Source organism: Tachysurus vachellii, chromosome 4, assembly GCF_030014155.1.
Source record: "Tachysurus vachellii isolate PV-2020 chromosome 4, HZAU_Pvac_v1, whole genome shotgun sequence".
NCBI classification, from domain to species: domain Eukaryota; kingdom Metazoa; phylum Chordata; class Actinopteri; order Siluriformes; family Bagridae; genus Tachysurus; species Tachysurus vachellii.
Window position 1 is genome coordinate 23,230,665 of NC_083463.1, and position 16,010 is coordinate 23,246,674.

At 44.5% G+C, this 16,010-nt stretch overlaps 1 protein-coding gene across 2 annotated transcripts in view; it reads left to right on the forward strand.

Annotated features, from left to right (window-relative positions):
- The window catches only part of cntn4 (contactin 4), a 150,914-nt gene that overhangs the window by 28,222 nt on the left and 106,682 nt on the right, over positions 1-16,010 (forward strand). For both annotated transcript variants that reach the window (XM_060868386.1, XM_060868385.1), the window contains exon 3: positions 10,221-10,353. In XM_060868386.1, coding sequence (XP_060724369.1) covers positions 10,221-10,353 — 133 coding nt within the window. The remainder of the gene's footprint in view (positions 1-10,220; positions 10,354-16,010) is intronic.

Consider the following 16,010-nt stretch of genomic DNA (forward strand, 5'->3'; position numbering starts at 1 on the left):
AAAATGCATGTATATAGTTTTACATTATATTATATTTATAACACTGTGCGTACCACAGTGCCTCAGTTCTGCATTGCTCATAATGTTATCAGCAAGAGAGCCTATATTTGTTTTTTTTCAGATCTCTGTAGTTCTAGAGGGTACAGAGATTCTGTACATTGGACAGGCTGTCATATCACATGGGGAATTAGTCCAAGTAGCACAGGCTGGGCTGACACATATCTGTAGAGAACCAAACAAGGCAAATTACACCATCCAGTGCTCTCTGAAGTTACCATGCAGTTCAGCTAGCCAGGCTTCCAAACACTTTCTTTTGTGCTCACCATTACAAACAACCTCACTGGCAAAAAATATCTTACTTGCTCCTTTGCCAACAGTATTTGCCAAACGGATGGCTCTGAAAGAGCACAGATACCAAAAATGCACAGACTATTCAGTTCACACATCTTGCATGCTTAAGGGTTGCAATGTGACTCATGTAATTTATTTGCATATTGTTTACTAGAATTGTGACTACACATCAGAGGATGATAAATAATTTATCAGTCTTATCCATTTCATTAGAAAGTCTGATCCCGGTATACTAGGGTTGCACATTTCAGTTTTGCATGTGATACCACATTTTCAAATGATTCAATGCAAAATACCACTGATTCTGCTAAAGAAGTAATAAATTATATAGGTCTAAATGCAAATATACAGTATATAGCTCTGATATTTTGGTATTATTTTCTATCAGTTTCTAGATATTACATCTCCAAATCAATATCATAATTTGGCCCAAGTAGCCGCTTCTTTGTGCCACTTGTTCTTAACAACAGAGAACTTGCATGCATTCATTTTTATTAAGGAATTGGTTTATTTCATCAGAGCTGTGGTGGAGTAACACTGGAAGCAATGCAGAAATAAACTATATTTTTAATATGAACACCTGAACATCATACCAATAGCTAGGTGTTCCCCAAACATCTGGCACAAATATGGAAGTAAACAGTTATCTAGCATGTGTTTGCTTTCTGTAGCATTACAACTTCCCTGGAACTAAGCAGCTTAGTCCAAGCATGTTCCAGCATGACAATGCCTCTATGCACAAAGCAAGGTTCATAAAAATATGGTTTGCCAAGATTGGTTTTAATGAACTGGATGTGCCTACACAGAGCCTTAACCTCAACCCTACTAATCATTTCTGGGATGGATTGGAATGCAGGCGGTGTACCAGGACTTCTTGCCTGACATCAGTACCTGAACCCACTAATGCTTTTGTGGCTGAATGAGCAAATCCCCACAGCCATACTTCCAAATTTAGTAAAATGCCTTCTCATAATAGTGGACACTGTTATAAACGGGGACCAACTACACATTAATGCCCATGGTTTTACAATGGGATGCATATATGGGTGTGATGTTCTGGTTGGTACAGATAGTTTTGGCCATATGGTATACAACTTGATACCAGCCACACACATTTGTACACAAAGATCATCCACACACCTTCATGTAGACATGGGCAGTTTAGTGTAGCAAGTACACCTACCAGCATGTTTTTTGGGAGGTGTAAAGAAATCTAAGAGCCCAGAGTAAAGGTTCCTAATTGACATAATTGACACAACAGTAAAAGAGATGTTTTCTCTCATTAAAAAAGTGTATACCCTGCTTGGCTCCCTGTAAAAAGAAATCCAAGAAAAATATGCAGAAACAAATGTGCAGGTGCCTCAGAATTTTACGTTACTGAACTGATATTAAATCTACAAGAATTTTAATACAATATATGGCCAAAGGTTTGCAGACACCTGCTGATCATTACACCCCTACGTGGTCCTAATGCTTTTGCAATATTTGAATACAGTTGTATCGGACAGTGGCAGTGTGCATCATGCAAAATTCATGAAAGTATGAGGAAGAGTGAAATTTCTAATAACATAAAAGTGTGGCTAAATCTGGAATGGGACCTTTAAAAATAATATGGATGTGGTGGTTACATTTGGCCATATAGTATATGGTTAGGGTGAGTTTATGTGTTAGAGAAGGGTGTAAATAAACATACACTTTTCCCAATTTTCTTTAATTCTGAAGTCTGCATTAAAGACTGTAAATCAGAATAGCTGATAGTCTAGGGGCAAGTGTTTCTGAGAGAAAAAAAATCATTCAAAAAGAGTAGGGTACATAAATCATGAAGCAGGCAATTTATAAACATATATAATTTGGTAAAGGCTTGGTTAAATCAAATCTTTTGGATTATTTATAACAGGTGCAATGGGATATCAAAAAGGTGCCATGTTATGTATTTTTTTCTTCTGAAAATAAGGGTAGGAAGTAATTGTTAAAAATATGACTGCTGTTAATATAAGCTATAAGTAATTTTAGCCATTTTAGCATGATTTGTATAGCTTGATGAGTCAGCCATTACTTCCTCCATGATTCAGTTCAAATACTTCATAAGCAGGACACCAGAGAGGGTTTGCCAACACTTTGCCAACAGCTCTGAGCTCACCTAATACAGACATGTCAGTGAATTATGCAAATAAGGCAATCTCAAGATTGCAAAATTTCTACATTGAAAGAATTTGTTTACAAGTTGTATTGACACAAATTAGATGAACAGCTTATGTTATTTTACAAATATCCTTATTTATCTGTATTGATGTTTTTATTCTATTTTCATTTTAATGAATAAATGTTATTAAACATAAATGAGATTCAATAAAATTAAGTAATTTAAAAGAAGTAAAACATAAAAGCACAAACCCACAGAAAAAAACCCACAGAAAAGGCATGGTGATTTTGAACGTTGTATGTGTTTGTGGTAAGATTAAGAAATCTGATTAGATGATATCAATGCTTGTCCTCTCATTTGGCTACACAATGTGTAATGTGTTGTACATAGTAAGTTTCTGTTGAGCACTATTGAGTTGTCAGATGAGTTAACTTGGGCTTTCTGTCGGTGCAAATCAGTCTGGATATTCTCCTCCAGCCTCTATCATCAAGAACTGTGATCACTGGATGTTTGAAAATCCCAGCAGTGTTTTTGGGAGCAACAACCATGCCAAACTCCACAGGGACTTACTCCCCATTCTGATGTTTAATTTGAACATACCCTTTTAATTTCTTTCTAATAGAAAATCTAAAATCAACACTCCACAGAAGAAATTATTTAATTTACAGAACAAAGCACAAATATAAAATCATTTTTACAAAATGTGACTCACACACAAAGGGTGAGACAGCAATAATGATTTTCCAGGCTTTTTTTTTTTGAGAAGTTCCTGCTATTTATTTATTGTGCAGTGTTGCACTGATAGCCCCTGCTGCTAAAAAGCTTTAACTCTTTTCTGCATGGAACTCAAATGAGCAGTGGTAGATCAGGGGGCTGGACTGGAAATGCAGGGACTCCTGCTGTTTGAGTGTAAGCCAGCTGACCTTTGAAGCATTTTACACTACTTAAGCCAGCCTTAAAAGTCTGTGTGCACTTGGTTTGCATGCTGTATATGCACCAGTTGAATCCAGCTCTTTCTGAAAATAAAATGTTTTTATGTGAAAAAGGTCACAATTCATATAACCACTCATATTGTGTCCTACAGTATAACTAATGCTCTACAATTAATTTTATTTTTTCACTCAAAAAACCTTTGCCCAGTTAAAGTTGTCATAAAAGAATAGTAAATCATATAAACCAATTAATCATACATATGTTGGTGAAATGTTCTTTTAGTAATATTTTCTTGTAATCATGGGTTTATAGGTGTTTCCCCAGCAGAACAACACCTCAACTGCCAATGAAACCCATCTTGTCAGTCCTAGGAGATTGCATTAAACTGAGAAACATCTGTGCTTGAATGCAAAATATGATATAACTGAATACACTTACACTTACATAATAAATGGAATTGACTTGCTATAGTGAGATATTTCAAAGGCTGGTGAATTAATAAGGTACACGTAAAACGTACTCGGTTACGAACGTAACCTCGGTTCCCTGAGATACGGAACGAGTACTGCGTATGGGGGAAAAGCTCCTTTTTTCCTCAATACTGAAGCCTTTTTTCAATAACGCAGTGCAACTGCACTGCCATTGGTTTAATCTGTAAACTTTTTTAAAACCAATGACGGCGCTGCGTAGCTGCGCGAGCCTGTGGCGATGCAGCGCGCCAAAGCCCGCTAAAAAGGGGGCGGGGCGTATAGCTATATAAGCAGGCAAATCGCCAGAGGAAATCAGGTCATACGACTGAAGCGACGACACTGAAGCCGCAGCATCGTGGCACGGCATATAACGCAGTACTCGTTCCGTATCTCAGGGAACCGAGGTTACGTTCGTAACCGAGTACGTTCCCTTTCGATACTCCACTCATACTGCGTATGGGGAACGAATTCAACCGCGCCGTGCCACGGTAGGGAACGATAAGACTTATCTTGAGCACCCTGGGGCCCAGAGGATAAGTGAGAGGGCCGGAGCCGTCGAACCCTTGACGCAACACTGCTAAGAGGGAGCAAGCTCCCCGGAGGTGGTATGATGACGGAGTCTGAAGAGGCCGTCGTATCAAACCGAAAGAACCCGAGCGTGCAAGGTCGGGATGTCCAGGTTATAGAATCTGACAAAAGTGGACGGCGAGGACCAACTGGCCGCCTCACAGATGTCCTTGATAGAGACACCACCAGACCAGGCCCATGAAGAGGCCATCCCTCTAGTGGAGTGGGCTCTTACTCCTATGGGGCACTCAAGACCCATAGAAGAGTAACATAGAGCAATAGCGTCGACTATCCAACGCGAGAGGCGTTGCTTTGAGACCGAAGACCCCTTGGTGCGGCCACCAAAGCAGACAAAAAGCTGGTCAGATTGCCTGAACGGCTGTGACCGCTCAGTGTATACCCTCAAAGCCCTCACTGGGCAGAGTAAATTCAGCTCTTGCTCACCTGACAACAGAGGCAGAGCCGAGAGAGAAACTACCTGCGCTCTAAATGGCGTTGAGAGAACTTTAGGTACGTAGCCGTGCCTGGGTTTTAAAATGACCTTTGAGTCATTGGGCCCAAACTCAAGGCATGCAGGGCTCACCGAGAGGGCCTGCAAATCGCCAACACGCTTGACTGATGCTAGAGCAAGTAGCAGAGCGGTTTTGAGCGTTAGGGGCCGAAGGCCAGCTGACCGCAGCGGTTCAAAGGGAGGCCCTTTGAGCGCTTCAAGGACCGTGTGAAGGTCCCAAGTGGGAGCGGTGAGAGGACGTGGGGGCTTCAACCGCCTAGCACCTCTCAGGAAACGTACGACGAGGCCGTTTCGACCCACTGATTGGCCAGCAATAGGAGCATGAAATGCTGCGATGGCTGCTACGTACACCTTGAGCGTGGAAGGGGTGAGACCCTTGTCCAGACGCTCTTGGAGGAATGACAGTATCGGAGATACGTCACACTCAACAGGGTCTTCGTTCCGTGCGGAGCACCAGTCAACGAAGACTGACCATTTCTGGGCGTAGAGGCGTCTCGTAGACGGGGCCCTCGCCTGAGCAATGGTATGTAGCACGTCCTTGGGGAGGCTCAGAGGCTCCCATCGAGGGACCATACGTGCAGAGCCCAGAGTTCTGGCTGCGGGTGCCAGATTGTCCTGTTCGCCTGAGAGAGGAGGTCTCGCCTCAGGGGGATCGGCCATGGGGCTTTCATGGAAAGCCTGAATAGCTCCGAGGACCAAACTTGGCTCCTCCAGAGTGGGGCCACCAGGAGGACTCTGTGCCTGTCTTCCCTGACTCGTCTGATGACCTGAGGGACCAGAGCGATCGGGGGAAAAGCGTAAAGAAGGAGGCTGGGCCAGTCGTGGGCCAGCGCATCTGTGTCCTTTGAAAAATAAGTTGGGCAATGAGAGTTGCTTTCTGAGGCGAAGAGGTCGACCTCTGCCTTCCCGAAAATCTCCCAGATTTTGAGAACCGTCTGGGGATGGAGCATCCACTCGTCCGAGGGGACGTTGCTCCGCGAAAGCATGTCTGCTCCCAGATTCGACTTGCCAGGTATGTGTGTCGCCTTGAGCGATTGCAACCTGGGTAATGCCCATTCCAAGAGGCGCTTTGCCAGCATGTAGAGGCGGCTGGACGAAATGCCACCTTGGTGATTTATGTAGGACACCACTGTCATGCTGTCCGACTGGACTAAGACGTGGCGCCCTTCCAGGATCGCCTGAAACGATCGAAGGGCTCGTTCTACTGCCAGCATCTCGAGGCAGTTGATATGGAGATGGCTGTCCTCGTGCGACCACGAGCCGAAGGCTGGTCTGCCCTCGCACAGAGCGCCCCAACCCAGGTTGGACGCATCTGTTGAGACCACCGTCCTTCTGGAAACCGCCTGTAGGGGTACTCCACGGCTGAACCAAACAGGGTTCATCCAAGGCTCCAGGGCTGCTAGACAGGCCTGGTTGACTCTGACGCGAAAGCGGCCGTGCCGCCAAGCGTGAGGTGGGACCCGGAGTTTCAGCCAGTATTGCAGGGGCCGCATTCGTAGGAGGCCAAGCTGTAAAACTGGGGAGGCGGAAGCCATCAGCCCTAGCATCCTCTGAAAGAACTTCAGAGGGAAACAGGCCTTGTTCCTGACAGAGGCCGCGAGCTGCTGAAGTACCAGAGCGCGTTCTGGTGATATGACCGCCCTCATGCGGACTGAGTCGAAAACCACTCCCAGGAACATAATACGTTGGCTGGGGAGCAGTGAGCTCTTGGCAAAATTGACCCTGAGTCCTAGGCACTCTAAGTGGCTCAGGAGCACAGATCTGTGGTGGTCTAGCTCGGTTCGCGACTGGGCTAGAATGAGCCAGTCGTCGAGATAGTTCAGAATGCGGATTCCCATCTGTCTCAGAGGGGAAAGTGCCGCGTTCATGCACTTCGTGAAAGTGCGTGGAGCTAGAGACAGCCCAAAGGGAAGGACTGCATATTGGTAAGCCACACCCTCGAACGCGAATCTCAAGAATCGTCTGTGATGTGGGGCTATCTGGATGTGAAAGTAAGCGTCTTTCAGATCCAGCGAGAAGAACCAGTCCTCGGGGCAAATCTGCGTGAGGATCTGCTTCAGTGTCAACATCCTGAACTTCCGTTTCATGAGGGAGAGGTTCAGGAGTCTGAGGTCTAAGATGGGTCTGAGACCAGCATCTTTCTTGGGGACAAGGAAATAACGGCTGTAGAACCCCGACCCGCTTTCTGAGGGAGGAACCATCTCTATGGCTCCCTTCCTCAACAGCGTCAGCACTTCGGTGCGGAGGACCTGGGCGTCGTCCGGCTTTACCAAAGTGGGAATCACCCCGCGAAAACGTGGGGGTCTCCGGGCGAACTGCAGTGAGTAGCCGCATTTTATTATTCCCAACACCCACTTGGACACTCCGGGGATGGCCTGCCAGGCCTCGGCCCGCGTGACAAGGGGCTGGATAATGTCGGGTGGCAGGCCACTGATTAGGGGCCTGAACACTGACAAGTGTGGAAGAGGAAAATTGCTCTCTTTTAGAAAATGTGAAATCTTTATTGTGTTTGTCATAACAGTGCTTTGCGTGGACGCAACAACGGTGGGCCCAGGTCGCATAGCCAGCAGGCGAGAGAGCTTCTGGGGTGGTCCAGCCGTGGCGGGACTTTGCTCTTTCCTCTTCCTTCCCAAACGATCAGGAGGATTTAGAGGGCGTCGGGTCCAGCACAATCCTCTGCCGGGGGCCCTGACGTCCAGGCGGTTTAGCACGCTTGGTGGGGCGAGCTGGGTGCTGCTCCTTAGGGGGCGCCACCTGGGGGGCAGAAGGGACAGGTTTGCTCTGGCGCTGAGTCGGCGCAGTCCTGGGGCGACTCGGGGCGGAGGTGGAGCGCTTGGGCAGGAAGTGCCGCATAGCCTGGGACGACTTCTGTGCTGCGGTGAAGCGCTCCGTAAACCCTTCTACAGCCGGCCCGAAGAGACCGGATGGAGAGACTGGGGCATCTAGAAAGGCCACTTTGTCGCTCTCCTTAATCTCAGTGAGATTAAGCCAGAGGTGGCGCTCCAGCACAACCAGGTTGGCCATGGATCGTCCAATGGCTTGGGCCGTAGTTTTTGTGGCGCGCAGGGCCAGATCTGTGGCGCTGCGGAGGTCGCAAAAAGCAGGTTCACTAGGGCTCGACTCATCCAGGGAACGGAGAAGCTTTGCCTGGAACACCTGTAGAATGGCCATGGTGTGTAGTGCTGAAGCAGCTTGGCCCGCAGAAGTGTACGCTCTGCCAGCCATGGCAGATGTCATCCTGCAGGGCTTTGAAGGAAGGGCTCTCTTGCTTTTCCACCCCACAGCCGCGGGGGGGCAGAGATGAGCAGCCACGGCCTCATCCAGGGGCGGCAATTGCTCATAGCCCTTCTCCTGAGAGCCGTCTACTGCGCCGAGAGCTGCAGAGGAAGTGCGTAGGCGGGCCGAGTAGGGGGCGCGCCACGACTTTGTGAGCTCATCGTGCACCTCAGGGAAGAACGGGGCAGAACGCTGGCGGGGGGCCTGGCGGCTTCCCGGCAGGAACCACTCGTCCAGCCTGCTGCGCGTCGGCTCCTCAGGGGGGGCCCACTCCAGATGGAGATCTTCGACGGCTCTGGAGAGGATGCGGAGAAGCTCGGCATCCATCCCAGCTTTGGCGTCGATGGGCTCTCGCGACGGCAAGTGGGCGGGGTTAGAATCACCGGCCCAGTCTTCCGTTTCAGAAGCCGCGAGTGACATGGAGTCATCAAGCGGCTCGTCCTCCGATCCGCCAAATGAGACGAGGTCACTCACTTCAGCTGAGGGACGCTGCTCTGGGCGTGAGAAGAGGACGGGGGACGGCTCTCTCGTTGGGGAGGGTGAGGCACGCGGGCGCCGAGCCGGCGTGAGCTCACCCAAACCCGGGCGCTGAGCCCCTCTACCCCGCTGTCGCTTCCTGGCCGGCTCGCGGGAGGAAAAGGACGGGGGGGCGTGAGGGGCGGGGTCACTTTCATTAAAGAAAGCGATCCGAGAGCGCAGAGAGGCGAGACTCATGCTCTCACAGAAGCAGCATGAGGACTCAGTGAGTGCAGTTTCAGCGTGGGATTTACCCAGGCAGGAAACGCACTCATCATGGCCGTCATTCTCATGCAGAGGGACTCTGCATATGCCACAGTTGTGACGCGGCATGGCCGCCGCCGTTAAAACGGCGTTTTTTGTAGGAATGCTCTTTTAGAGCGGTGAAAACCGCTGGAAAGCTCTTTTTTGTGATCGCCGGATGGCGGCAGGAGATCGCTGAGAAACGGCTGCAAGCAGGAAGCCGGCAACCCGAGAACGGCGCACGAAACGGCTGTCTATAGAGCGCCGGCGCTGCAAGCGGTCGGCGGTCTCAGCTGGTCCGCTGCGGTGCCTATTCAACGGCGAAAAATCCAGCGAAGGCGTTCAGAAGAAATTCAGCGAAGTGAAGTCGTCGCTGAAGGAGTAAGATCTGATTTCCTCTGGCGATTTGCCTGCTTATATAGCTATACGCCCCGCCCCCTTTTTAGCGGGCTTTGGCGCGCTGCATCGCCACAGGCTCGCGCAGCTACGCAGCGCCGTCATTGGTTTTAAAAAAGTTTACAGATTAAACCAATGGCAGTGCAGTTGCACTGCGTTATTGAAAAAAGGCTTCAGTATTGAGGAAAAAAGGAGCTTTTCCCCCATACGCAGTATGAGTGGAGTATCGAAAGGGAACTTATTCCAACAAGAGTGTGTAGATGGATACAAGCGCAAAAAAAAATAAAAAGAGCGACATAACAAACAAAGACAAATACATACTGTACATAGAGCAAGAACAAGATCTATGCACAACAGACTAAATATGCTCATTATTATAAAAAAACATTATTATTATTGTTGTTGCTGTTGTTGTTGTTGTGTTGCTAGAATTGGCTATGCATGGGTCACAGCACATATCCTGTAAATACTTTAGTATTTTTAAGTAAAGGAATCTCATCATTGTGATATTTTAGACAAAACAACACTACTCTATTTGCTCAGACATTTGCTGTAACAATATCACTAGTACAATGCTGGCTAGTGTTGTGCAAATTACAATAAAATAAAGCTTTCCAAAAACTGTTGCCTAGGCAGTGGTGTCAAAAAAACGTCAACTTGTATGTTTTATCTCCTTGTGGATTTCCCTATTTAATGCTCTCCTAAGGTTGGTCAGGTCTAAGTCCATTACAGATCGCTTGTTTTGCAGGCTTGCTGGCAGTATGCATATGAAATTTGTTTATTGTTTTTTGTCTCTTTTCTATTTCTCTGACAGTGGACAATGTACTGCAGGCTCCCATTATCACCAAGCAGCCTGGCAGCATCGTATTCCCCGTGGACTCTTTGGAGAAAAGCCAAGAAGTTGTGTTTAGTTGCGAAGCTCAAGGACAGCCACCACCGTTTTACAGGTGATTCTTTTAGTGGTTCTCCCCGTAATAACTATTAATTTCCAACCCAGTCAAAAAAGACTCAGGGAAGAAATGTTTACTAAATTAATACATGTAACTTATTTTGCCATGTTAATTATTTTTTCTAACATTTCAAAAAAAATAAAAACATTTTTTTTTAGAGAGAGAGAAAGAGAGAGATGATGATCAGATTCTAAAATAACACACAATAAAATGGACAATTAAGAAACAAAACTTTTGATGGAGCTTATGATGTGTGATTTTTCAAGAATTTGCAACACAGACTTCTCAACCACAAACTTATTTAATTTTACAAAAGCCAGGTATGTTCTGTCGACTCCATGTGTCTTGTATGGATCAATCCCATTTTCTTCACTGCAGCAGCTGAGGTTTCTGTGTACAGACAGGTCTGTTTTACTCCCTCAGGATTGAGGTAGCCTAATGGCCGATCTAATAAGCCACTTCCCGTTTCTTGTCATCTTGGCCAAATCGCCTGGCCTCAAGGTGAACATCTTCCTCCTGGCAGCTCCCAAGTACATCACTTTCAAAAGTCATTAAATTGTAAGCCTTTGTGCTATGCCTGCTGCACTCATTATCATGCTGTTAGCCATTTTAGCCTTAGAAGCTAACCTACCATCCCTCCTGTAAAGTCATTTAATTCCTCAGTCAATTTAATTTCATAGAGCCCTGGAGATAAATGAAACCTGTGTTTCTTAGCTTTCTGCAAAGACAGCTGGCTCATGTGTGTATTGTCAGCTTTAGGTTTACGTACAGATGGTAAACAAAGGAATTTTAAGATGAAACGTTTACTGTCTCCAGATCCAGATGTTTTCATATTGCTACATAATGCCTGTTTAAATGTGATCACATGAGTAAATGAAGTAGATCAGCTGCAATGTGTTTTACCGATACAGTACCTTTATTTATACAGTTATGCATATTGCCTTCAAATACAGTGTCTATAAAACATGTAACATATAAAGCATTATTTTCATTTTACAACATTGCCTCGTGTGCATGTTCTCCTGTGTATCAGTCTAATAGAGCTGTTGACACTACAGATATACCAACCATTATGCATTGCATTGTGGAGTTTTCTGCTACGAGTTATCCCTAAAGTATGCACACACACTATAAAAACAGTCTTCCTGGGTAAGACTAGAGTGATTGACAATTGTATTGTGTTTAAACCCTTCAATATTAACTGACACTCTCATCTTACAGTAGAACGCTCTCGTCTCTCATCTTTTTCAGTTAGAGAGATACACTGACACGCTTGCTTTCTGTTCATATAAATTAAGTATATATTTAATCAATTATCTCTTTATTAAGGGTGACAATAGTAAAAAAATATCAGTCAAAAAAGATCAGATGAAATATTCAGTTAGCTTAAGTGAAGTGTAAAATCTAACACAGTATTATATCATTTTAATGGTAATGATAATTAGATTAGATAATTTGCTACTGGATTTTTTTGTATTAACTTGTCATGTTTGTCAAATGACTAAAAGTTTCTTGTGACTACAGCCCTCAGTTAATATTATTGGTTGACTGAGATTTTTTACAACTTCAAAAGGATTTTTAACTTTGTAAAATTGTATGCACGCAGTTATAATTTATAAGAAGTTATAATTCAAAAATTGTTTTTGAACTGACAGTGTAGGTGTCATGACGCAGAACAGAAGCGGAAACAAATGCAAGATAGCTAAAACAAAAGGGATTTATTAACACAAATACAAAACAAGAACACGGACTCGAGACAGGACTAAACAAAACCAAGACCACAGTAGATGGCGCGCTGCACGAGGCAACGCGGCACAGTTAAATACAAAAGACAATGATGACACAATAAGGATCAGGTGTGACGACAGGGAGGAGCAGACAAAGGCGGGGCAGACACGTGACGAGAAACGTAAACAAACGCACGTGGCCAGGGTCCGGGCAGAGTCTTTACAGAGCCCCCCCAAGGCGCTGCTCCCGACACGCCAATCCGTCCAGGCAGTCCCGACGGGTCCGGGAGGGGGGGGGGGGGGGCAAGGCACACGGCGAGGCAGGTGGGGGGGGCAAGGCGCACGACGAGGCAGGTGGGGGGGGCAAGGCGCACGCGAGGCAGGTGGGGGGAGCAAGGCGCACGGCGGCGCAGCCAGAGAGGGCCGAGCGACGTCCACAGCCAAGCTGAAGGGCCGAGCGACGTCCACAGCCGAGCTGAAGGGGCGAGCGACGTCCACAGCCGAGCTGAAGGGCCGAGCGACGCCCACAGCCAAGCTGAAGGGCCGAGCACAACCACCGATGCACAACGGCCAGACCCACCCCTCAGAAACCAGGAAAGGGAGGGAGGGAGAGGAAAAAAAATCCTCCACAGAACAGGGAAGTCTACAGAAAAGAAAAAAAAAAATCCAAAAACAGGGCAAAACGCGGGCCTGCAACACCCCCCGCAGAGAGGAAGTGGGGCGGCGTCCTCGACGGAAACCAAATGTGAAGCGACGCCCCCCACGCCAGGTGCGGGGCGATGTCACAGGACACCGAAAAATGAAAACAAAACTCGGGCTGGCGACATGGCCCGCAACCAGGAAGTGAGGCGGCGCCCCCCGCGGAGAAATTAACACAAACACAAAACAAGAACACGGACTCGAGACAGGACTAAACAAAACCAAGACCACAGTAGATGGCGCGCTGCACGAGGCAACGTGGCACAGTTATATACAAAAGACAATGATGACACAATAAGGATCAGGTGTGACGACAGGGAGGAGCAGACAAAGGCGGGGCAGACACGTGACGAGAAACGTAAACAAACGCACGTGGCCAGAGTCCGGGCAGAGTCTTTACAGTAGGAGCTAGTCTTACTAGTCAATCTCCTTATACTAAACAAAATGAAATTGATCTGTGTTCTAATATTATTATTATTAGTAGTAGTAGTAATAGTAGTATAATAACATTGTATTTATTATTATTTATTATTATTATTATTATTATTATTACTACTAATAATAATAATAATAGTTTCAGGGAAACATGCTGAATGAAAAGTTCTGAAATTGTAGTCATGGATGTCTGTCTTTGTTTTCTTTCTCTCCAATCTCTCTGTCTCTATTGCTCTCAGTGTTCAATAACATTGTAATGGCACCAGTAATGAAGTGTCTGACAACGCATCTATAATGCAATATCATTAAAGGCAAATTTCTTTCAGTGAAATTTCTGGTGTGAAAACATGTTTTTGTAATATACAAGCTGAAGAAAGAAAATTGTGCTATACACTAGACATCCTGTCATCGAGCATTGTGTTAAGCACCAGGTGGTCAGATCTGTCTTAACACAGACTTGGGTTATATTCACAAGTACACATTGTGTTTTTGGACAAAAAATTTGTGCCACTTGCTCATCTGCAGCCCACAGATAGTCTGAAGCAGCAATGTTTGTTTTTTTAAATATAATTATAGGACATCTTCAAGTTTTTATATCTCTGACCACACTGCATTTTGGCATTTATCCCTGCATTAACACTCAACTTGACTAGTAGAAACAAGGTATAGGAGCTGAGAAAGTTTACATTATATATTACCTCTAGCAGAATTTAGTTTCAACCCTAATCTAACACATTTGCTTCACTGTTCAGAGTCCTCACAAGACCTCACAGCCTGATTAGTTGTCTTACATTGGAATTGGAATTAAACTCCCCAGGAGGCAACTCCGTCAGGAGCAGAGCTCCATTAGTAGTTAGAATTGATTGTAATAATAGAAGTAATTCTCCATTTTGATGTTGTTAGTCTTAATATTGAGCCTGCTTTACAACCTTTGGTGGATCGCTACATTTCAATAATTAACTTTGCATTCTAGCTAAGTATAATAAATATAATAATATCTGTTTGTATATATATATCTTGACATTTAGCTTCAAGATTAAAAGATGAATATAAGAAGATTCACATAATTTCAACATTTATTTCCTCAGATGAGTTAAATAATAGCACCTTTGTTAGCAAACGACCCAATATTTATGTGAGCAAAAGTATATTGTCAGACAGTCCAAACATCCATCCGTTTACACAGGGTCAACGGGAAGCTGGAGCCTTTCCCAAGGGACATACCGTTGCCAGCTTATCACAGAGCACATTCATGCACAAACCTATTCACTTACCAAGAAGAAACCCCAAAGCACAGAGAGAACCCCTACCTGTGGTACAAGGCAAATGTGCTATCCATTAAGGCACTGTACCCCATAATGCTCTACATCTAGCTCTTTACGTTTGACCCGTTGTCCTCCTGGATACTTGGCCCGTGATTAATGCTGATTAATGGCCTATTTGTTCACTTTTGGTGGAACCTGAAATAAGAATTTAATATACAATTTATTCAGAAACCAGAAATTACCAGAAAATTTCTGAGGAAACAGTCACTTACTTATGTTTGGCTCCTATACTATGACTTAATAATGCCAAATATTAGATAATATTTATTGTGCACTAAAAATATTCTATAACATTTACATTTACATTTACATTTCCGGCATTTGGCAGAATCTCTTATCCAGAGCGACGTACAAATGTGCTTTTAAGTCTCTATCACGGAATACATTAACACTGGTTCACTAGGTAACAGACTTAGTATCCTTTTAACTTAGTAAACTTAAAATAGCATTTACTGTAGCAAAATCCGCTGCAAGATCTTTTCAGTCACAAATTAAACCTGTCACACTCTTTCAACAAGTTTTTACTGATCTCATTGTCATTTAAGAAAAGAGAACTATATTTTGTTTTTTATGTGCAAAGGTGCTTTTTTAAAGAAAAACACAATTTTCGACACACAATTTTCCATATATGCAAATAGCCTGACTCTTGCTTTATTTAGGACAATGTAATGTGTCTATGTACAATAAACAAAGAAAACCAAACACTGATGTTTTGAAAAATTACACATGACCAAAATAGTATATAGAAATTACCCGTGACAAAACATAACAAGGACAATCCATAAACTTGTGCCTTATATATTAATAATTACCAGCATTTTAAGAAAATCTAAATATGTTTTGTCATAACATAATTAAGACCATACATTTCCTTGCCTCTAGTTTCAGTTAACATTTTGTGGATATTGTCAAGTGAAAGAGAGTTTATATAATATTTTGAAATAGATGCTTTGCACATTAATGATGACTTAGATCCTGAGCAAGAGCAGCATGGAATTTAGAGATATTGATTTTTGCGTTTCATTTGCTTTAATAAGGGAAGAGAAGAATCGGCTGCCATCATGACTAAATTACATCCTTCAGTGATCAGGCAAATTTGTGCAATGATCACCTAGCCCTCTATAGAGCTCAGGCCTGCCAAATGCTCACTGCACCTATTAGTTTTAATTGCTCCTCCACTGTGATTAAGTCCTTTTTTGATGTGGTTTGACTGGGTTTCGAGCGAGATGGATGAGTAAAAGTTGTGCTCTTTATTGTAGTCATGTCGAATTCTGCCTCAGTGGTTGGATGTAAGAAATCTGATATATTCACACATTAAATATTTTAGTCTATAGTCATTACTGTACAAATTATAGTGAAATCCTAGATATGATAATGTCATGATAAATGAATGCATTAACAAAAATGCTAATGTGGATTCAAATAAATGTCAAGTAAGCATATGTTTAATTTTCCACTGTAAGGAGTA